Source organism: Scomber japonicus, chromosome 20, assembly GCF_027409825.1.
Source record: "Scomber japonicus isolate fScoJap1 chromosome 20, fScoJap1.pri, whole genome shotgun sequence".
Classification (NCBI taxonomy): domain Eukaryota; kingdom Metazoa; phylum Chordata; class Actinopteri; order Scombriformes; family Scombridae; genus Scomber; species Scomber japonicus.
Window position 1 is genome coordinate 15528002 of NC_070597.1, and position 22260 is coordinate 15550261.

The 22260-nt window shown below is 40.5% G+C and overlaps 3 protein-coding genes across 4 annotated transcripts; 2 read left to right on the top strand and 1 right to left on the bottom strand.

Annotated features, from left to right (window-relative positions):
- Positions 1 to 126: 126 nt before the first annotated feature.
- pkmyt1 (protein kinase, membrane associated tyrosine/threonine 1) lies at positions 127 to 4317 on the bottom strand. The gene is made up of 8 exons (XM_053341405.1): positions 4282 to 4317; positions 3094 to 3508; positions 2242 to 2483; positions 1838 to 2149; positions 1643 to 1749; positions 1396 to 1568; positions 1074 to 1294; positions 127 to 810 (listed from the first exon to the last, which is right to left on the bottom strand). The coding sequence occupies exons 2-8, from the start codon at positions 3463 to 3465 to the stop codon at positions 426 to 428; spliced, it is 1812 nt and encodes a 603-aa protein (XP_053197380.1). The 5' UTR covers positions 3466 to 3508; positions 4282 to 4317; the 3' UTR covers positions 127 to 425.
- Positions 4318 to 4427: 110 nt separating this feature from the next.
- Positions 4428 to 7946, top strand: LOC128381391 (elongin-B-like). The gene is made up of 4 exons (XM_053341403.1): positions 4428 to 4502; positions 5253 to 5387; positions 5577 to 5685; positions 6935 to 7946. The coding sequence occupies exons 1-4, from the start codon at positions 4500 to 4502 to the stop codon at positions 7045 to 7047; spliced, it is 360 nt and encodes a 119-aa protein (XP_053197378.1). The 5' UTR covers positions 4428 to 4499; the 3' UTR covers positions 7048 to 7946.
- Positions 7947 to 10046: 2100 nt separating this feature from the next.
- On the top strand, positions 10047 to 22260 carry LOC128381382 (transforming growth factor beta-1-induced transcript 1 protein-like). Of its 2 annotated transcripts, XM_053341389.1 has the most exons (12): positions 10047 to 10186; positions 13958 to 14008; positions 14303 to 14451; positions 14599 to 14654; positions 15278 to 15414; positions 15505 to 15586; positions 17062 to 17146; positions 18606 to 18851; positions 19234 to 19407; positions 19536 to 19617; positions 20261 to 20409; positions 21403 to 22260. In XM_053341389.1, exons 1-12 carry the CDS (start codon positions 10174 to 10176, stop codon positions 21667 to 21669), a joined length of 1491 nt encoding a protein of 496 aa, XP_053197364.1. In that variant the 5' UTR covers positions 10047 to 10173; the 3' UTR covers positions 21670 to 22260. The 2 variants fall into 2 exon arrangements, with proteins under 2 accessions (XP_053197364.1, XP_053197365.1); XM_053341390.1 differs by lacking the exon at positions 13958 to 14008.

The window sequence follows — 22260 nt, forward strand, 5'->3', positions numbered from 1 at the left end:
GAGCCTTCACATTAGGCAACAGTATTTTTTTGATAATAAAAAATATTGGACAAATTTAAATTCTCTCTGGTTCCCTCCTCTGTTTATTTTTATTTTTGAAGCTGGTGGGATACATGACTCAAGCGTGCACCAAGCTATTTATAACTTACTGTAACAATACATCATGACTTGTCCTTTTCAGCAACTGATTGCATTTACACAAGCATAAAAAAAGTGCTTTAAGCTTTTGATTACATATTCAACCTTTCCCCAAATGCATTTTTTTTTTGTTCAAATACATGTTTAAAGAAGCTGTTACTGACTTTTACTGTACAAAATGGCAAAAACAGTTCATGCAAATTAAGTAATAAACATTCATATAAGTAGGTCCTCTTCACCTGAAAAAAAAACTCCCTGAATGTAGACTGGCAGCATTGTACTATGTACTATGGCTCTCCCTCTATATTGGTGTCCTCGAACAGACTGAGCAGGTTCTTTGGTTCAAAGTTGGGTCGGGGTACAGCCTCTTCTGTTCGGACCCAGGAACGATCACGCCGCTGTGAGGATTTGGCAGACAAAGGACGTCGGCTCTGCGTTAAGTTTTCATTCATGCTGTCAGTGTGGAGCTCTGCATGTATGGGGCTTGCACTGGGTGTCAGCATGCGGCAGGAACCATTTGAGTGGATGCTGGAGGGAGTTGGCGCTAAGTTACAGGAGGACCAATCACACAGATTTGAATGAGAGGGCGTGTGGGCAGGACTGCGATAATTGTTCACCGGTGAGCCTGGGAGAGGAGTGGACGTGCTTTCCAAAGATAGTCTGGATTTGACCCTGTTGAATGGAGAAAATATAGAGGTTTAAGTGGGGAAATGAAAGGAAAACAATTATTAATTATAACTGAAAGCAGAAATAAAGAAGTGGTTCAGTAGCCATTTCTTTTCTTCACTGTTTTGCTGTACATTTTTCTTAATATATTTTTTTAATGCTAAAGTAATCCAGCGGGGGACATCATCTTTTTTGCTGTTAAGGAGCAAGCTTGTCAGAACCATTTCCACACAACACCTCTCATCATCATACACATAGGGATTTTCTACCTGTGTGAGAAGGTAGGGGAAAGCTCTGGGTCCAAGGGATCCAGCAGAAACACTGTGTCATCCTCTGGGCTGCCCGAATCAGCCTGCATGGCACTAAGAGGCAGAGTTAACTCCTTGTCCCAGCTGTCTTTAGGAGGAGTGCAGGGCACCGGCTTGGTCCACCGAGGGAGAAACGACAAGTGAAGAGGAGCCAGGAGTCTACATCCAAAGCACACTATCAACTATGAGAAAGAAAAACAGAATTAAGATATTTAATGTTGAGAAAAAAATACAAACTTTTATGTTTAAGTTCTTCTGACAAAAGGTTTATTAGACAAATTACCTGGCAGAGGGAGGCAAATGTCAGCATGGTTTCAGCGAGCATAAGGCAGATGCGCCTTTTCCACCTGTGTTTCCTAACAGAAGGGAGGGCGAGAAGTTCAGAAACCGTCGGTCTGTCTGACGGTTCCGGGGCCAACATCATCCGCAGTACTGACTGAAGCTCAGCTGACAGGCCTGAAAATACAGAAATATTATTAAGTCACCTTGAATACGGACTGTGGGACAATTTCACAAGATTTAGATCTTACCACTGGTAAACTGTGAGGGGAGGCAGCCTTGTCTGAGCTGTTGCCAGCCCTCACCACCATTGGGAACCTCAATATTACAAGCAAGCTCCAGAATGGAAACCCCCAAACTAAATGAAAATGATTCAGCATTAATTAATCAGATCAATTAGTTACAAGTTCAGAATATAACTGATTTTTCATGTATGGTATTTGTACCTGAAAACATCTGCAGCAGGTCCATATTCCCCATACAGCAGCTCGGGGGCCATGTATCTAGGATCTCCTTCCTGGGCATCCTCTTTCACTTTCCCCTCTACAGGATCTGTGCTCTTCTGTTTGAGCTCGAGCAGCAGCCCAAAGTCCCCCAGCTTGAGACGTCCAGAGTCAGTGATGAGGACGTTGGCAGGCTTGAGGTCCAGATGCACAAAACCGTGAGAGTGTAAGTGTTGCAGTGCTGAAAGAAGGTCGCACAGGTACGCCCAAGCTGCACGCTCATCTGGATTGGAAAGTGTCAAAAAGACATGATGTCTGGTGATTTGAGATTACAATAGGGCAAGAGGCACAGTATCACAATATCACAGCGGAAGCAATATCAGGATATATTATTGTCCCTTTAAGACAGACCTGGGCCAGGAGGCTTGTTTTCAGCATGTAGCAGCAAGCTGGTGCTACACAGCTCTGTCTGAATGTACAGTCGACCACACTCTTCCCAAGCCGCCACAAAGTCCAAGATGTGAGGATGGGGACAGAGACGCTCATGGTTTCTGGCCTCCCTCACACACCGGTTCCTCTCACTGTTGCCCCTGAAGCGATGAGTGGAGCGCTTCACTGCATACTGGCAGCCATCCTTGCTGCTTTGGACCTAGAAAAACATAGAACATGCTGAGGTCTGGTCTAGGGTTTGGGGATCTCCCAGTTATGAGTTTGGTTAGGGTGAGAAAATAGACTTACGAAGAGATCTAAATTCATGTTGTGAGTTTCCCCATCATAAAACCACAGCACAGATGTTCAAACAGGTTTTTATCTAAATATGGTTAGGTAAACGTTTTTAACATCAACATGTAAAAGCAGAAATACAGTAGAAAAGGAAACATACAAAGAGATACATTCATATACTCCAGGTTTCGTCCCTTCGGATACTTTGTTCTAAAATCTCAACTTCCTCTTAATATCACAAATTGGCTTTAAGACCATTAGTGTCTCACTCTAGAAAACTGAGAGTTTGTTTTATATGTCTTAATATTCAGAAATTTCTGATTAATCAAGGTAACATTGCACGCTTTGCCTTGACCAAACCCATTATCATAATGAACTCTGAACTGAAAGCAAACCCCTGAAACACATCACAACTTAATGTGCAATAATTTATTATTATGTGCAATAATATCTATGAGCACTTTTTATCCCATTTTAACTGCATATTTAACTGAAACATTATATTGCTTTCATACATATATTTTTGTCTCACTCACCTTGTAGACCTCTCCAAATGAGCCTCTTCCAAGCAGGCCCAAATTCGTGAAGCACTGACTGAAATAGGTCTGCTGCTTGCTGGGATCATATACCGAATTGGGAGGAGACTTAGTAAGAGAACGAGATAGGGGTGTCCAGGGGGATGGATGCTGGGGGAACATCCGGCTCAAAGGGAGACATCCTTTGGACGGTGGCAGGGGGGGCAGAGAGTATGAGAGCCGAGCTGGGGAAGAGCAGGACGAGTTGGACGTAGAAGACGAGGAGAAAGGGAGACGACGCTTTTTGAGGGAGAAGGACTGCTCTGCATGGGAGAAGTGAGTTGGAAGAGGGAGGGGCACCCTGGACACTGTAGTTTCCACTGCCACAGACATCGTTGTAGGAACTTTTTCAGTTCCTTTCAGTGAAGACACCAAGCTGTTAAAGTGAAGAGAAACCTGTTAAATACAAACAGTCTTGGCTGACAGTTAATATGAATACACTAATGCCATTGTTTTACTGTTTGTGTCCATTCAATGCACTGACCAGAAAGCACAGTCTTCATATTTAAATATTCCCATAAAACATATTAATTTAAACTCAGGTAGAGGTGCTACAAAACATGATCTGCACATATGGACTAAAATCTGTTCAGCCACATTACCAAAAACTGGTCGAGCTTCTCCTTTACCTGTTTCTGTGCAGACAAAGATACAGTATGTTCCCTCATTTGACTCAAAAACATAGATCTGGCATCCTAAACATCCTGCTTAGCCCGGTTGTCAGCTCATTCCCTGATCTCAGTATCACTCTGATCCTTTGATATTCAAATCATTTGTAGACCAGCAGGTCTCTGTGGCCTGAATATGGGTGCTGGCGTTAAGAGGCAGGAAAGACCTGCTTAACCGAGCAAACACTTCACAAGTTTGACAGCCTCAGTTTTCAACTATAAAATGAATTTATGTCTGTTGTGTTAGAATTTCAATTATACTTCAGTTGCTGAATTAGCTTTGACTAAGCTGTGCCTCGTTGTTTACACGGGCTGACTCACCTAAAAACAAATGTTCGCTAACATTAATTTAAGACGTAACCTGTTAACAGCAAAAAATAACACAACCTAACGTTAGCTAAAGCTGACTAACTAACCGTCAACCACCGTAGTGTAAGTGACATTTCAGCGTTAAGTAGGTAGAAGTAACTATCACACTCACCATAACCCAGTATCAACAGCAGACAGTCTCGACCAAACTGCGACTACAGCCTTCAAGCATGAAACTAGCTGGCGCCAAATTCTGAAAACGTTACGCTTTCCTGCGCAGCTGTCCTTCGTGAATACAACATGCTTATCTGAATCTGCGCAAGAGCCGCAAGCGGTGCAGTGTGGACAACACAGGGCTGGCGCTACTGACGAGCTAGCTGACTACTTGAAATGGTAACTTTATTTTATTTCTATTACTGTTATTTTTATTACTAGTGATGTTGTGGGTTTTGTGTCTAGATACAGACGCTGGTTTACCGTTCAACGCCTTGTATTAACGCGATAATAACACACGGTGCTGTCGTTAATAGGACTGTTAGTGTCAGTTTCTGTTTGCTATGTTAGCTTCGCCTCAGCAGCTATAACGACACACTGCAGCGAGCTAACTTATCTTAGCTCGGCTAACCTTGGAGTTAGCTTAGTCAGGTCGGCTTGAACGTACTCAGCCATTGTCTGTTTATTTAACTGTCTAATTTATACTCTCAGAAATCTTCAGGCTGTCTTTTATTGGCTAATGTAGCGTTAGCTGGCAGAGCTAACAACGTTCAATGAATTGCCAGTAATGTTAATTTTGCTGTGTCCGGACTCATTAATCGGACTCACTAAGTAGCTAAACAGCCATTTAAAATCCTAAGATCCCATGAAATGTCTTTGCGTAGAAGACACATTAAGTGTAGTGGGGGAGGAGTTGTAAACAGTTGTAAAAGGGACACTTATCATAAACTTGGCCTTCTGAGTGTTTGGGCTGATAAACAGGAGTGACTGCCCCAACCTGGTTGTGAGTTATTGCTCTTAGATGTACAGTCAGCCATCCTGTTTAACCCCATTTTGAATTTGCTAGTAACACTTTTTAAGTTATGGCCTTCAGGATCAAATTCAGTTGCCTTTTTGACATGTAAATCTATGAATCTTCATTTCTTTCAGGACGTGTTCTTAATGATCCGGCGTCACAAGACCACAATCTTCACAGATGCCAAGGAGTCCACCACCGTCTATGAGCTAAAGCGTATTGTCGAAGGTATCCTGAAGAGACCACCTGAAGACCAGCGGCTTTACAAAGTGAGTATTGGGGCCAGTGATGCCAGTGACACCTATTTAAGTCCTGTCACACACTGGACAGCATGACAATACTTACTAAAATATTTGCTTGAAATGTCTGACGCCATGTGTCCATGTTCACTGAAGCAATTTCATACCTTTTTTAGAGCATATGGGGATTTTGTGACATTTTCACCTATTGTTCCACAGGATGACCAGCTGCTAGAGGACAGCAAAACTCTCGGTGACAGCGGATTCACCAACCAGACTGCCAGACCTCAGGCCCCAGCTACAGTTGGTCTGGCTTTCCGCATCAATGGTATGTTAAGTCCATGTTGCGTTGTATGTCTGTTAGGATCAGGGCTGTTGTTGCTTATTTCCTCCTCTATTATCAAATTTTACTCATATTAGGAAGCTCACTATATGTTATGTCTTTTCAAGTATTTGCATGTTTTCTAGATTGGTAATTTTGCCTTTTAGTCTAGTGACTGAACTTACTTGTTTGATTAAGTCTTTGTATGTCATAATTGATGGCAACATGTGTATATTTTGGCCTGCAAATCAAATCCAGATTGATCTTATTTAGGCCCTTATGGGTTGCCAGGTGATTCAGTGATAATATACTGCTATCATGTATTGGTAGACAAAATCTTATTTAACTAACTCGGGTCTGAAGAGGATGCCTCTCCTTGTCAGTCTGCCCTTTTCTACTCTAGGCAGTGAGTTTCAAATGTCTTCCAACTGTGCAACATCTCAGTAGAATGCTATAGTGATAGATCCCAAGATAGTAGTTGTAAAGGCAGCTGAATTAATTTTTCCACCTTACAGAAATTGGCATTGTGCCTCTTGCTCTCACTTGCTGCCTCTTCCACAGCAAAATCATCCCTGTACATATTTTGAATATTGGTGTCGAATGTTGAATTTGGCCTGAAGTTCTGGCTTTATGATAGCAAAACTATTTCAGCTGCTATGCTCAATGTGCACAAATGTACAAAACTGACACAGAAGTTGAATGTGTCCTGCCAACCTTTACCTCTGTACGTTTGTAAAGGTTGGTTAACCATGAATGAGTTGTATTGTGAGAGATAAAAAGGTTCATTTTAAATGTGATCGCATGGAGGAGATTGCAAAATAATTGTGATGATAGTTTAAATATGATTCACTCTAAATGGATCACATGTAGATTTTCTTTTTGTTCTCCTGACCTTTTTTAAAAATAAAATAAATCTCATACATCCTGATACATCATATTTGAGATGCCACTCTGAACATGCCCAGAAGGTCCCAGCTGGTTCCAGTAAAGATATAAACTAATAGTTAATTTCCCTGTGAGTCATTGCTGTAGCTTATATTGGTCAACTCTAAAGATTTATTTCCCTTTTTTACTTTTTTAAGAATACCAGAACAACAGTAGATTTTTTTTTTTTCATATTTGAGTCGATGCGTGTGTCCACCCAGAAAGACACACCCCTATCAATGTTCACAGCAGCGACTTTGAGACTGATTTAGCCACGTGCAACCTCGCTGTCATGATTCAGCTAACGTTTCCGCTCTCCTCTGCCCTCCAGATGAGATGTTTGAGCAGCTGCACGTCGAGGCCTTCTCCAGCCCCCCAGAACTCCCTGATGTGATGAAGCCTCAGGACTCCGGTAGCACCGCCAACGAACAGGCAGTGCAGTGATAGCAGGGAGAGAGGAAATGGAGCAGTGGAGGGAAGGATGGAAGTGGGTGTGTGTGGATTAACTGCAGTGAAGAAGTAGCGGGGTGGAGGATATGTAATATAATTTCAGTTGATGGATGGGGACATTATAGGTAACCAAACCTATCCATGTGACCTTCATGCTGTCATCCCAGCATCCCCACAATTTGCTTCACAAGTCTTTTTTTTAATGGTAACTCTCTATGATTTCCACATCACATGCGGTTCTGCTCCTTGACTTTTGCTCTTAAGCACCAACTGGCTCAAATTTCTTGAGTGAAGAAGTTGGTTTGGAAAGTATGAGTGTGTGTGCGTGTATGTGTGTGACTTATTATAATTATTATCATTAATATTTTGGAAAAGGTGAAGGTGTAGTCATGTGTCACAGTGCTCTAGAAGTAACATGCATGGGTAAGGAGTCCGGTATCTGAATCGGCAAACTGCATGAACAAATCAAAGCAAAGGCTTTATTTTCACACAAATAGATAAACCTTTAACTGATAGTTTCCTCGGTCCGATTCTCCCAGTTTTGTTGTACATTTCTGATTTAAATTTCATACCAGGAAAAAAAACGTCTTTATAATAATTATGTTCAAGTTATTGTTGTTGTCATTTTTGTTTCTTCAGTATGTTTTACTTGTCAGTTCTTTGTATGTTTCATGCACTGAGACCAAAGGCAGGTACCTCTTGGACACCAGAGGAATATTTGGTCAGATGACATTTTTGTCTGTGTCATACTTTAGTTTTGAAAAAAAAAAATTCATATGTCACCACATGTCATCAACATCAATGTGGCACCTTCCCCTAACCACACAAACATAGCCTGTAACTGTGAGCTTGCTTAATTAAAAAGTTTTTCCTGTTTTGTTTTTTACACTGCTGATTGTGCTGGATTTTTATTTTAAACAGAAGTTTGTGTCAACTTCTTCAATGAAGACACAATTTAAGGAGTGAGTGTTTTAAAAAAAAGTTAGTCTACACTTAGCAAAATGCAAGGCAGGGCTGAGCTACCATAATATGTTTTTCAGAGTGAGGATTTAGACTTAATTATAGGAAAAGCACAATTGTTATTAATGACTCACTCTATTTCATTGTTGCTATAAGCTGTGACAATGAGTCAGCGTGCACAAAACCCTTATATGGAAGCAACAATAGAAATTCAGCTGTTACGGTTATTATTTACACCTGTGCTTCTCCCACTGTGACATGAATGAATGAACTTGATTCTGTCGTGTGTACAAAAGCCTGCCCAGCACGCATGGATTTACAAGACACCATAAAATCAAACAAGCCAGGACCCAGTACAATGTAAAGAGAACGAAATTAAAGAAACAACTGAAGCAACTTTGACCGTCAGATCTTCAGACTATCATTGAGTGGGCAAAACTGCTAAGTTCTGTTTATTTTAAAATATCTTAAGTGGAATATGTTGAGAACGATTGGTATTTTTCTCTGGGACTTTGGGACTATGGTTCTCATAGTGGAGTTTTAAGATAATGTATTTTTAGCACCATTAATTTAATGTTTTCAGAAAAGAAAAATGAAGGAATTTTGGATTGAATTTCCAACTCTAAAAAGTGAGCGCCTGCCTCGGGGACCCAGACCTCCAAAGCCCCTAAAAGTGATTCACTATGTTTAGGCCATATTACATCTTTTTTTTTAGCAAGTTTGGTTAGGAATTTGCACCACTAATATCAAAGTAGTAATTGTACAGTTTCATTATCATAGAATATTGTGGCCCTGTGTTTTAAATCTATTTCTTATATCTTTATTGTGTTAGTTCTTTTCCTAAATGAAGTTGTATTGCATCAAATTACCATAAACTAACAAAACAAGTATCCCAGTACATTATTATCAGTTGGTTTCTGACACTGCAAAAATGCAATAAAGCTGCCAGAGTGTTTGTGTGCACTATTGAGATAAAGTATAAAGTCAGAGGCAATGGTGTAAAAAAGGAACAGATAAAAAGTCTGTTGGACAATCATGTTGACACATTTGACTTTTAAATAAACCTTTTAATTAGAAATTATAACAAATTCCACATATTGTACACATTTCTTCATGGGAAACTTTTCTGGCACACATATCTTGTCTTACTTTGATCCCAGAGAACAGGTGGATTTAACAACAACAATAATAAATGATTTGTCTAGCACCTTTCATACAATAAATGCAGCTCAAAATACTTTACAACAAAAAGAAATGACATACACCAAGTGCTTCACATAAAAGGAGCATAAAGCAATGTTAAAAAAGAAAGGAAGAAATAAAATACTAATGGAATATATAATAATATAATATAATAATACAAATAAAAATACTACATAGTAAAAGTAGTTTAAAAATATAAAAAAAAATATAAACCAAAATAAACTTTACTAAAAATTTCTTAAATGTACTAATTATGGAAAAAATACATAATTGATGGAAAATGTGACGTTTTTCAGAGATGATTTCATCCATCACTGCATGGAGGTAGGTTTTATTTTATTTTATTCTAATGAGCTCTATGTCATTTTTATTATCACATCCAGTTAGTTCTCTTTACAAGCGTCTTTTATCTAAAGGGGTGTCGGCCAGCCTGTCAGTGTTTATGTTACACATGCACTGTAGTTCCTGTCAATGAAACGCCAACAAATAAAAACGTTGTAATATTTTCTCTCATCAGTTTCAATTAAGTTTCGTCGCAGCAGCTGCAGTTGAATGTGCGCCTCTTAAATCTTTAATTTTCTCTCCCAAATATGGACTAGGAATGTCTGGGATGACGTAGTGTGTCCGGGGAATGCGGGGTTTGTAACCACATATATTTAACTACGCCTTCTCCGGTCTGAGGTCCTGGTAGGCATTACACAGGAAGAGAGTCGTGTAGGAAAAAAGAGAAGAAACGGGACGCCCTCCTCTTCTTCTTTTTCCTCCTCCTCCTCTTCCCTCTCCTCCTCCTCCTCCCTCTCCTCCTCCTCCTCCTCCTCTCTTGGCGGATAACGGTGTCCAAGAAGTCGTTCAGGACGGACGCAGACAATAAGCAGCAGCAGCACCGATACTGCCCGGCACAACTTATTAATGCTGTCCCCTCTGTTTGCGCACAAAGAGGAAAGCTGAAATTATACCATGGAGGATTTGGGTGAGTATTATTCCAGTGTTTTTTTCGTTTGGAGCGTTCATGTTCAAGATATCTGGAGGGGATCTTTGGGAAAGGGGTGGTGTGCCTAAACAAGAGGAAATAAGGTCTCTGCTGATTGTGTTAATCATAGTGGAGTATACAGTTTGCTTTCCGTTTCCATGAGGACAAGTATGGCTGTAGTGTAAAAGGGAGTTTTACTGGCTCAAGCTGGTAATAACATGTGAAGGCAGAGAAAAGCAGTGGTAAATGCTTCAATATGACTGTTACAACTTCTCTGTGTGAGAAATTGGGGCTTTCTCTGTATGACATCATCCTGGTCACAGTAGTAACTCTGGATGTAATGCTGCTCTTGAGATGTTGAATGTCTTTTATTCTTTCTTTTTCTTTTTGCTGTGTTTTCTTTTACCTTTCACACATGCACACACACACACACACACGTACAGGTAACACAAGATCTCCACTTCTGTAGACCTATATATCTGCCCAGGGTGGTGTTTTCAAGCACACCCTGCAAATTCAATAAATTCTTTGCTAATTTGATTTTAAGGGGATCCACAGTGGGTCTTCTCATCCATCAATATCAACAAGTCAGGAGAGAGTGAGAGTGAAAGAAAGCCACATAATGTTTAACAGAGTGTCTTCCATTTTGAAGGCTGGACGACATGAAATAAAAGAGTAGAGCATCAAGGAGCATGACTGGTTCTGTCCCTTTTTTTTCTGGTGGTAAAAGATGTTTAAGGGTGATTTTTTTCTCTTTCTCAGAACATTATGAGAAGCTGAGTCTTCGTGTTTGGGGGATTTTGAGAGTAACTGTGTCGGAAAGGCCCTGAAATAGCCCAGGGCCACACTGCTATTTCCAAAAGCCACAATGAAAATATAGAAAGGCCTTTTGCTTCAGCTGCCCAGGAACTTTTTTTTTTCTTTCTTGAAGTCCACTTCAGATTTGGGGGGGTGGGGTGGGGGGTTATACTTTTCGAGCGATACAAGGAGGAATGGCAAGATGTAGCCAAGCACATCTGGGCACATCTGGATCGGATTGCGCACCGTGAGACCGAGTTACTGGGCGACTGGATGAGTGTTAGTCAGCCAGTGGCCATGTTTGGGACCCTCAGTTTATGCAGTTGTCCGACAGTGTTGTAAGTTTATGTATTGGATCTGGCGAGGCTTTTCGGTGAGACAGGCCACTCGTTAGAGAGGCCTTTAGCCAAGACAAACAAGTCGACAGGCAGCTCTAAATATGGTCATAATTCCCATTGAGAGAAGTTCAGCTCCTTATATGAGCAGTTGAGTCTGTAAGGGTATGTGTGTGTGTGTGTGTGTGTGTGTGTGTATGTGTATGTGTGTGTGTGTGTGTGTGTGTTTGTGTGTGTGAGGCAGAGACACAGCAGGGAGGAGGAGAGCAAGTTGTAAAGGCACAAAGTTCTCACTGCATGGTCGTAGCTGAAGTGTGAATCATCTGGGGCAGAAGTGACCACAGGGATGAGCTAAGGCAAGATGAACTGGTTATGTTTAGATTCAACATGTCCCCACAGATGTTTAAACCAATACTTTACCAGGAGGGAGAAGTCTAATCATTAGGTTCAAACATTCATCAAACACCCATGACATCAGTCCTTAAAGGGTATCACTCAGAATCTGCTAATTTTTCAGTCTTACCCCCCATGGATGTATTTTAAGAGTTGTGTACTGAACAAGAAATGGTGCCTGTTCAGTCTAGTAAGAATTACTTGACTGGTGTATATGGCAAAAAGTTTCTAGCTTCCAGGTTTACTTCTGGGGGTTTGTGGACCACTGAGTATATGCAGCGGTATTTCTCCCGCTGGCCCCGCCCGTGAGTTCCTGCTTGGCCTATAGACTTTACATTATCATGACATAACAGATTTTTAAATAGCTTTTCTCGGCTCAAGTCAAGTTTTACAAATATAAAAGAGTCATAATTGCTAGCAGTTTATGATGTCCTGTTAACAATTTTACATATATCTCTTTTACAGTGGTAGCCTAGGGGGAAAATGCTTTTTGGGCTGCAGGGGGATTTTTCTCTGCAATACAATGAGTGGCCACTTGGAGGCAAGGCAAAGTAATCAAGAAAGTAATCAGGAGATCAATACATAATGAAAATAATTGTTTGATGTAAAGTTACCTTGCAAGGCAGCTGGATTTGCGAGGTCACGAGAATCTATCTTGTCAGGCTTCAAGTGTGTCCGAGCCTAGCAGTTCGGACCGTCAGCGTCGCTAATCCAGCTACCTCACAAGGCTAGATGGTGATAGACGGCGATAGACAGTTGGTTCATACAATGACCTGCCAAGTGTTTTTTGAAAATGCCATTTTCCAAACAGTTTCAGATGGTTCTGTGTAACGAACCATCTGCCACATCAGCTTAGCACATCATTGAAAAGCTCTAACTATAACCTTATCAACACAACTTACAGCTGAGGCTTATGGGAAAGTTATTTGTTTTGCAATTATCAGTACTGGACAAAAAAAACTGGACCCTAAGACGGTGCCAGATGAAACATTGAGGGGAATGTTAGTACAATTAATCCTGCGCCTGACAATGGCAAGAGTCAGAGCAATTCATGAACAGTTGTTGAGATATTTCACTGGATAAGGGAACATTTGACAGATTGATGGCGTTAGTTTTAAAGTTATGGGATCGCCAAAGTTGTTAGGATTATCCTCAATGAATGGCTGTACAAAATTTCACGCCAGTCCATCCAGCAGTTGGATGGATCGGTCTGGGCCAAAGTGTTGAATTGACCAGTTAACAGACTTTTGGCCATGCCACTAGCACAGCTAAAAAGTGATGACTTTATGGTTGAAACATCCAGCTTTTGCCACTCCAAGTGAGGTGGCATTATGAATGCAAACAGGACCAAACCTACTAAGACCAAACCTAAACATCAGTAATGCCATATTTATCATGTCTTGTTTAAAAAAAAAAAATAGTGCATCATTATCCACTTTTATCTAATTACTAGTGTTCAGTAACATCCAGTTTGATATCAGTTCAAATAAACAAAACATGAAACATTATGGGTGGTGTCGTTGAAGGGTACTTCAGCTCATCTGAGACGGCTGTGGGGAACCACTAATCTCTAAAGGAGAGAGGCTGATTATTTATGTCACTGATATTTTTATATAATGATTTGAAAACTAATGGTTAATACCGTACTGGGAATGTGAAGAGCAAAGTGAATATTTTCTCTGGTAAAAATAGTGAAGAGCAAAGTGAATATTTTCCCTGGTAAAAATAGTGAAATTCGACCACAGTAGCAGCAGTCTGCTACAACTTAGAGTTTGTAATTACTCATGTTGAACTCACTTTTCACAAGCTCTGGCTTCGGCCTTTAGTTGTACATACAGAGACTTGTCAGCACTAAATGATGTCATACGGCTGTAAAGCCTACAAAGCTTGAGCGAGCTCAGTTTCTGGACAGCTTCCACTTCAGTATGAAGTGAGTTGGCAAGGGTGGTGGTGGGGGGGGGGGGGGGGGGGGGGGGGGTTGTTGCGATGTTGAAGTGGACCTAGATATCAGTTGCCAAACACTCTTCCTCCTCTGCTTCCTTTCCATACTGGCATGCCTTGAATATAAATGTTGAAATGTTTGTGTGCTCTAATAACTTAACCATGTCGATGGGTTATCTCTGACTGTCCTGTCCTCTGACTGATTAGTGTCTGAGGACGCTCATTGTCCTCCATGTCTTGTCTGACGTGTGGGCTGATTTTGCAGCTACTTTATTGGTCATGCAGGCTGTCTGTCTCTCTTTAGGAGTGCCTGAGCCACCTAACTACCCTCTCAGTCCTCGTATTGTTGTGTTTGGTACGTAACTGTCTGTGCATGTGTTTGTATGTGTTTCATCTCGTCTGCTGTTACGTCACGTACTTGTCTGACCTTGACTTAACCTCATGTGTTCTGTTTGTCATCCACTATGTTTAATTGCATGCTTTTAAAATCCATTCCAACTTTTATCTCATTTGATCTCTTCGTAAACACACTGATACCACCATCAGCAACATCATAAATATATAGAGATACATTATGGGTTACTAAGCTTTCATTGCACATATCATTTTTCTTTTTCTTTCTTTCATTTGGTTTCTTTCACCTCCACAGATGCTCTCCTTGCTGATTTGGAGAACACTGGCTCTCCTCTAGCTCGGTGTCCTGTCCTTCTCACCTCTGACCCCCCACAGAATGCTGATTCTCCCGCCCAGGACTCCTCCCAGGCCCGGCCGCCGCCACCCGCCTACACTCCACAGCAGGTAAACAATCAGCTGCTGGGGATGCTTTCAGAAAATTGTGTTTTTGATTGCACTCTGCTTTGGATCATGATAACTCTGACCTTTCTCTCCACAAGTATGTATTCTCTGTACTGTTTAGCTTGATTGATCCATTGTTTTGTCTCTCAGACTGTTTCTTCAGCAATGAAGACCTCTCAGAACTCCAACCCAGACAAATTATACAGGTAACACCCCCCTGCACCCTTCTCTGCCCATGTTTAACCTTTTAAGCATGTTGTAGTACACAGATTTCACAGAGCACAGGCTAGAGTACGAATCTATATGGAGTACATTTCTGCCAATATGAAAGTTTTCTTTTGGTTTTAGATTAGAGAGAAATTTATCTCAAGACAAAGTCTCTTATTGTGTTTCCACGGAGATTAATGCATTTAAATCCAGTTATTGTAGAAACCACTTAGACCTGATATCAGATTAGAACCAGAAGAAATAATAAGTTGCTTTTTTTTGTTTGTATTTTTTTCAATTATTGTCAATTGAGAGCTTTTACGTTTTAAATTATACTTTACAAAGCCCAGTAAAAAAGTGGTTTTAGAATTGAAAACCAATGTTATGGATAAGTAAAAGTATGCTACCACTGACTGAATAATAAACAGGCTCTAACAAAGAAGGATTGATGACCAAAGATTCAAAACAAACCATTTTAGTGACAGAAAATCTAAATAATTGTTATTAATACCACTTTGGCTGACCTGACTGAGCAAATGTTTCTTAATCTGTGTGAGTTTTGGACCCACCATTACTTGGCCACCATGCTGCACATTACTACAGGTCTCTGTCTTGCTTACAGCACAGTGTGCAAACCGCGCTCTCCCCGCACAGCAGATCCTCCTCCGGCCTTCTCCTCCTCCTCGCTGCTGGGAGGAGGTCTGAGTGAACTGGACCATCTGTTACAGGAGCTGAATGCTACCCAGTTCAACATCACAGGTTAGTGTGTATGCGTGTTTATGTGTCATACCTCTGTGTCTAACTCTGAAGTGAATATTTTCATACTTCCGACTTTGTTTTTGTTGTCAGATGAGATCCTGGCCCAGTTCCCCTCTTCTAAGAAAGATGAGAGAGACAAGATCAAGGATAAGGCCACAACATCCTCTTCCAAGTAATAAAACTAATCAGTTTAACCATATCTCAAGAATCTACAAAGTGCAGTGCAAATGAACTTCCTGCACTGCAAGCGCTACACTAGGTTTTAGACTAAGGCTACGTTCACACCGCAGGCTTTAATGCTCAATTCCAATTTATTGTTCAAATCAGATTTTTTTGTTTGGCTGTTCATATTACACTTTTAAATGTGGCCTCCTGAAGTGACCCGCATGCTCAGTTGATCATTAATGATGTCAGCGGTGAGCGGGTGATGTTAAAAAGGAGGAAGAGGAGAAAGAAAATTAATACTTTATGTGTGTTTTTTTGTTGTTGTTGTTTTGGGTTTTGTTTTTTTTGTTTGTTTTTTTTAGCATTAGCTGTGTGTTGCTGTTTGTTGCTCCAGAATAACGTCAAAGTTGCATTAAATGTGACTTGACTGTTCAGATTGCGGTCGCATTCAAAAAAATCCGATATGTATCCGATTCAGTACCACATTTGAAAGTGGCCTGAATCGGATTTGGAAATGTCAGATTCAATGCGACTTGTGCTGTTCACATTGTCAGAAACAAATCAGATATAAGCCACATCTGAGCGAAGAAATCAGATTCAGGTCACTTTTAACTGCGGTGTGAACGTAGCCTTAGTTGTAGATTTACTGTCTAGTGTCTCAAAACTAATAATGCAGTCTTTATGAGGGAGAAAATGATCTGATTAACTTTACATGTGCTCTGTTTTGTGCAGATCTTACTTTTTCAAAGATAGATGGCTTGCTGAAATAGTTGCACATTAAGAGACATCAACATACATTTTATTAAAGGGGACATCACATGCTTTTTGTGACTTTCTGTCAATCATATACTGTTATAATGCCAGATGATGTTAAACGTTGTCAAAGTTCCAAAACATATGGTAAATGCATATAAAATGCTCCCTGCAAGTTAAAAGCCAGGGCTACCTTTACTTCTCTATCAGACTAACATCAGTTTGTTCCCTCACAAATGGTTGTCCGTTCTTGTAGCTTTTCTTTCTAATGTTGTTCCATGGGTTGTTGTCCATTCTCAGATTTCGGCACAAACACATAGATATGTTTGAGAAGTATATTTGAGAACATTTTGTGAAAAATCCATGCTATAATTTGTTTACGTAGCCTTGAAAAAATGAGCTTCTGGGTACTGGCCAGTCAGAACAGAGCAGGAGGGGGACCTTAAAGACACAGGGGCTGAACTGAGAAGCTGCATAAAGGGCCAGTAAAATATAAATAAGGAGTTTTGTTGTTTTTTTTTCTTTTAGTCATGCAGAAGTATTAGAGTAGTAAAGCCCCAGAATATAAGTATAGACCTCGAAATGTGCATGAATGTCCCCTTTAATAATATGCAAAATCCACTGGCTAGGTTCCATTAAGTTTTATTTTGGACTGTGTTTTTAGCTAAATCAAATGAAAATGTGTAATTTGTGGCTTTGTTAAACAAAGAACTGTCTTTCATATTCTAGCTCTGCGAAGCCTTCAGCAACATCAGCCACACTGGAATTAGACAAACTGATGGCCTCTCTGTCTGACTTCAGAGTTCAGAGCACAGTAAGTCCACAAAACAGCATGAAAAATGACACAAAGAGCCATTACCTTTCTACCTTTATCTTTTATAATCCAAAACTGTGATGATGTGACTGCAATAGAGCAGTGTGTTTTTTTCCACCATTCACTCCCAGTTGTTCCAGACTTGAGCTAAGCCTGATTCACGGTGGATTCATGAAGACATTCACTTGACCTCATGATGACTACACTGTTGCTGTGTGGCCTGGCCACAGCAGCACATGCTTCCTGGTATAAATCAGTCACCAGATATGCCCTGAAGATAGAAATTAGTCTTGGTGGAGATATTTTCCTACTACACAAATAGCTTCAGATCGTTAGAAGTGGGAGTTATAGATCGGTATTTGGTGTATAGATGTCCTTTTCAGTGAGTCAGCAACTAGCATGTGAGCAAAGGAAGTGGCTCTGTTATTGTAAGTATGTTTGGTTCCAGTGTGCAGTCCAGCTGTGGATTATAAACAAGTCTGAGCAGTTATGGGAACAGAGTTTTAAAAGTGACATTGCACCATAGGATTCTTTTCACCACTATCACAGAGTTTTAATGTTGAGCACACTCCACAGTGGTATTTACACACTTTCATTAAAGCTGTCTTGTCAGATTTTACTTGAGTGAGTAATTTCCTACATTTCCCAGAATTACTTCAGAGGGCCAGCAGAGAACTGCATTAGTAGCTCATAGAAAGCCAGCTCTCTAGTTTCTGATGGTTGGTACTTGTGTGTAATATCCAAGTGATGTCTTTCACAAAATGAATAAGTTCAAGTTGTGGTTGCAATATATTCCATTATACAGTGTATCATCTCCTCTCAGGGGACGAATAAGTATTTCAGCCATTTGTACAATGGAGTCTTTCCATTGCAGACTGACTCTTAACTGCTGTAATGTTTTGGAACGACAAACATTTTTCTTCCGTCAAACTCTATCCTAGCTGTGCTGGAAATTTCTCAATTACAACCTGACATTTCCTATTTTTGGCCAGTTATGCACTGGAATCTAAACACTGCCAGACAACAGAAGCCCAGAAATACACAATTTGTCATTTTAGCCTTTGTTGAGAGCAGATAGAAGAGAAATATAGGACATATGAGCAGAGATGAAGGTGCCTGAGCAGAATGTAGTTGAGGAGATGTAGTAATTATATGGGATTTGTCTTAAGTACAAGGTTACAGGGACACCCATTTTACTTTTTCATATGAAATAATGTTGCCTTTCTGGTCTCTCAACTTCATCTCCCTTATATTATTATACACTACATTATATACACTACACTCTCTACAAATAATCACTTAATAATTGGTCGCTTTACCTTATCCCACAGATAATCTGCACAGTCAGACTGCCTGGATGTCAAAAGCTTTACAGCCACTGTGTTTCTTTGCAGTTGGTGTCAAATGAATATCCCACCGACAGATGTACAATGCATCATTTTTCTTTGTCTTCTCCCAGCCAGCTGCACCTGTCAATCCAGTGGTAACAGCACCACAGCAGCCACAGCAGCAGCAGCAGCAACAGCCACAGCAGCCACAGCAGCAGCAGCAGCCGCAGCCGCAGCCCATCCCCCCCCCACAACCTTCATCCGGTGGCTCATTGGACAGCATGCTTGGGCTCCTCCAATCAGACCTGACCAGACAAGGAGTTCAGACATCCTCTAAGGGAAACTGTTCAGCCTGTCAGAAGCCAGTTGTAGGACAGGTGAGTTATCAGAATCAGTTATACCTTTTATACTAATACTAATATTGATATTAATAACCAGACGAATAGGACCGATAAGTAATGTTTATGTGATAAAAGTTTGAAATGGACCATCTCAGTTACACGAGTTGCAATCACAACTGTAGTTGAAAATACTCCCCAACGGTGAAACTTACTAAAAATTGCTGTAAAAGCAAATTATTTGATCTAAAAGTGTATATTAGTGACCTGTTCATGACCATTTGTTAAAGATTTACAACTTTAGAAGTCATAAGTGTGGAGAAACAGACTAAAGTTTCCTATTGCAGCTTTTAGTTTATTCAGCAGTAAATTGGCAAGAAGTGTAACATATGTCCATTATCTATACTGTTCCGTCTACCAGGTGGTGACGGCTCTGGGGAAGGTGTGGCACCCAGAGCACTTTGTGTGCACTGAGTGTGAGACAGAGTTGGGCAGTCGCAACTTCTTTGAGAAGGATGGACGGCCATACTGCGAGTCAGACTACTTCACTCTTTTCTCGCCTCACTGTGCACACTGCAACAAACCCATATTAAACGTAAGAGACTTGGACGTTCATGAGTGTCTGTTTTACAACATTGTGCTCATTGTCTTCAGATGAGCAGCTCAATGAAATATCTCATCCCTCTTGAAGACATTTGACTCTTTAATTCTCTTTTCATTCAGAAAATGGTCACTGCTCTGGATAAGAACTGGCACCCAGAGTGTTTCTGCTGCGTTAAGTGCAGCCGGGCATTTGGAGAGGAAGGTAATGGGCGGCACATATCCTGTCTGGCTCCAACACACAACAGTGACAGGCAACAGGAGACTGTAGAGGAGTCTCTTAACATACAGCCCTGATAAATACACCACCTTATAATCAAACATACATACACATTCAATCACTAACATTCCATTTAATCATTTAGTGAACCATTAAATAACTAACAATCCATTTAATCATTGAGTTAACAATTAAATAATATCGATTTTTTGTTTCTTTATTAACCTCACATGATTTTTTTGTTTTAAGGTTATAGTCCCAATAGATTTCTTTACCAGTAACATTGCTATAAATAGCTGCTAACCCCCTAATAATGTTTGATTTGTATCGTTTTCAAAGGAAAGTCTAATGTTTGGCCTAAGATCTGTTGTAAAGACGGTTCCACATTGCTAAGAAATTGGGGGGGAACACTGAACCTTTGTATTTTCTTGGAAAATGTCCAAATTTAAACAAGCTCCAGGATAAAAAGATACCATAAGCCTTTAAAAGTTCAGATCAGTGAAACTTAAACCATTCTAAACTGATTAAATTTGTTTGAGTCACATGGAAATGCTTCAAACAGTTTTTCCCTCCGGTTGCATCATCCAGTCAAATGAATTGTGCAAATCTGTGACAATATCTTCTACAGGTTTCCACGACCGTGAGGGCCAGCAATACTGCCAGCAGTGCTTCTTGACTCTGTTCGCCTCCCGCTGTCAAGGCTGCAGCCAGCCCATTCTGGAAAACTACATCTCAGCTCTCAACTCTCTCTGGCACCCGCAGTGCTTCGTATGTAGGGTGAGTGTTTCACTGGCGTCCATAAATAATGTTTGTTATATTTGGCAAATGTTTGCTTCGTGCACTGGGAAACATTCCTGAGTTTAAATCCTAGTGTGTTATATTTGCAGCTCTCGTAGCTTTTCTCTAAGTGGAATGTGGGTAGGTTGGAGACATTACAGGATATATGTTCTACATGTTTCTTATTGTCAACAAATCCCATAAACAGAGACCAAAACCACAGAGAACTGAATTCACTCTGTAGTCAAAGCTGAATATAGATTATTTGTTTGTCCCACAAACCTCCATTGTTGTCCAAAAACGTAAAAAATGAATGCATCATTACACTGGGTGACATGTTTCATCATTACAATGAACTGAACATGGGCATTGCGTTGAAAATATTTCCAATATAGTGCACTAGATATGTATTAATCTGCAACTGAAAATAGACCATTTAATTCTGTATTTCTGTCTGAGTAATGTGCCCTGCTGTTTTAGAAACTACTGAGCCTTTTTTGAAAATAGGATTTGTGAAACCATATTTGTGATCAGTTTTTTTCTTCAGTTGGAAATGATGGGCTGAGTCCCATGGATAAGGTAGGAAAGTAGGAAATTATCAAGAGACAGACTCATTCTTTGTTTTTTCATGTTATTTGCAACAATAAGGAAAACATAGACACCACCAGTATATTAGTCATGACCCAGTATTTGTTTCATATTATCCCAAGACTGGCAGGATACATTTAGGTGGGGAAAGTTACTACAGAGGAGCTGCTCGGTAGCCAACAGATCAGACTGTGGTTGCACTGGCCAGCTTCCATGTGTGAGCAGGGTGTTCCTGAAAAAAATGCACTGCTGTCAGTAAAACTACCATGTGAACAAGTTTTTCCAAAGATTCCAGTTTCTAGAAGTACGCTGAAACCTTATGATGAGAAAGTTGCCATTTTACATGACAGCTTTTTAATTACAATTATCTCCGCTGGGACTGAATCTCCCTGCTTCTCTCTCCAGGAGTGCTACAGTCCCTTTGTCAACGGCAGCTTCTTCGAACACGAGGGTCAGCCGCTGTGTGAGGCCCATTACCACCAGTCCCGCGGCAGCGTGTGTCAGGCCTGCCAACAACCGATCCTGGGCCGCTGCGTCACGGCCATGGGGGCCAAATTCCACCCACACCACCTTGTGTGTCACTTCTGTCTGAAGCCTCTGAGCAAAGGTTGCTTCAAGGAGCAAGAGAACAAGCCGTACTGCCACCCCTGCTTCATTAAACTGTTCGGTTGAGGACATAGTAGGACTTTACCACGCCCTTTCCCATCCTCCTTTGGGTCACCAAATGAAGAAGCTGTATGACTCTGAGTTCTCAATTTGTGATTTTTTATGCTGGGAATGAGGGTGGAGCTGGTCTCTTTCTTGGTTTTAAGAATTTTAGAGGGAGGGGAACAATTAGAGAATCATCCAACACAATTCATTTATCTTTATTTTACAAAAAAATGGACTGCACTTAGACTGGCAGTGTGAAATATGACTCTAGTATTAGTTAGACTCAAAAATGATGCCAAATGATTGTGTCATGTATGTAAGTCTTTTACATACTGTGTTGATTCAAATTGAATATTGAAAATTGAATTCTTTTGCCAAAGGTAGAAAAGAAACAGTATACTGAGAGCATTTATTGTTTCAGTGAAGGAAGGAAATCCCCTTTAATATATTTGCTTCATTTTGCAAAATGTATAAGTGTCACTGCAATTGCCTTTATATATTGTATACTGCCTGCTATATATGATTTGTGTAACAAACTGGTATCATATGTTTAATATCAGACATTTTGTATTATTCTTTCACTATTGCTCTATGCAATATGCCAAAAACTGT

What these genes read in the sequence shown, in the direction of transcription:
- pkmyt1 (XM_053341405.1), bottom strand. Translation starts at nt 3,465, where the DNA reads ATGTCTGTGGCAGTGGAAACTACAGTGTCCAGGGTGCCCCTCCCTCTT. An exon ending in CCTGCTGCAGATGTTTTCAG is followed by an intron (nt 1,750 to 1,837) that starts GTACAAATACCA and finishes ATTTTCATTTAG; the next exon opens with TTTGGGGGTTTCCATTCTGG. An exon ending in CCCCTCACAGTTTACCAGTG is followed by an intron (nt 1,569 to 1,642) that starts GTAAGATCTAAA and finishes CTGTATTTTCAG; the next exon opens with GCCTGTCAGCTGAGCTTCAG.
- LOC128381391 (XM_053341403.1), top strand. An exon ending in AAGACCAGCGGCTTTACAAA is followed by an intron (nt 5,388 to 5,576) that starts GTGAGTATTGGG and finishes ATTGTTCCACAG; the next exon opens with GATGACCAGCTGCTAGAGGA. An exon ending in TCTGGCTTTCCGCATCAATG is followed by an intron (nt 5,686 to 6,934) that starts GTATGTTAAGTC and finishes TCTGCCCTCCAG; the next exon opens with ATGAGATGTTTGAGCAGCTG.
- LOC128381382 (XM_053341389.1), top strand. An exon ending in CCGCCTACACTCCACAGCAG is followed by an intron (nt 14,452 to 14,598) that starts GTAAACAATCAG and finishes TTTGTCTCTCAG; the next exon opens with ACTGTTTCTTCAGCAATGAA. An exon ending in CGCAGTGCTTCGTATGTAGG is followed by an intron (nt 20,410 to 21,402) that starts GTGAGTGTTTCA and finishes TTCTCTCTCCAG; the next exon opens with GAGTGCTACAGTCCCTTTGT.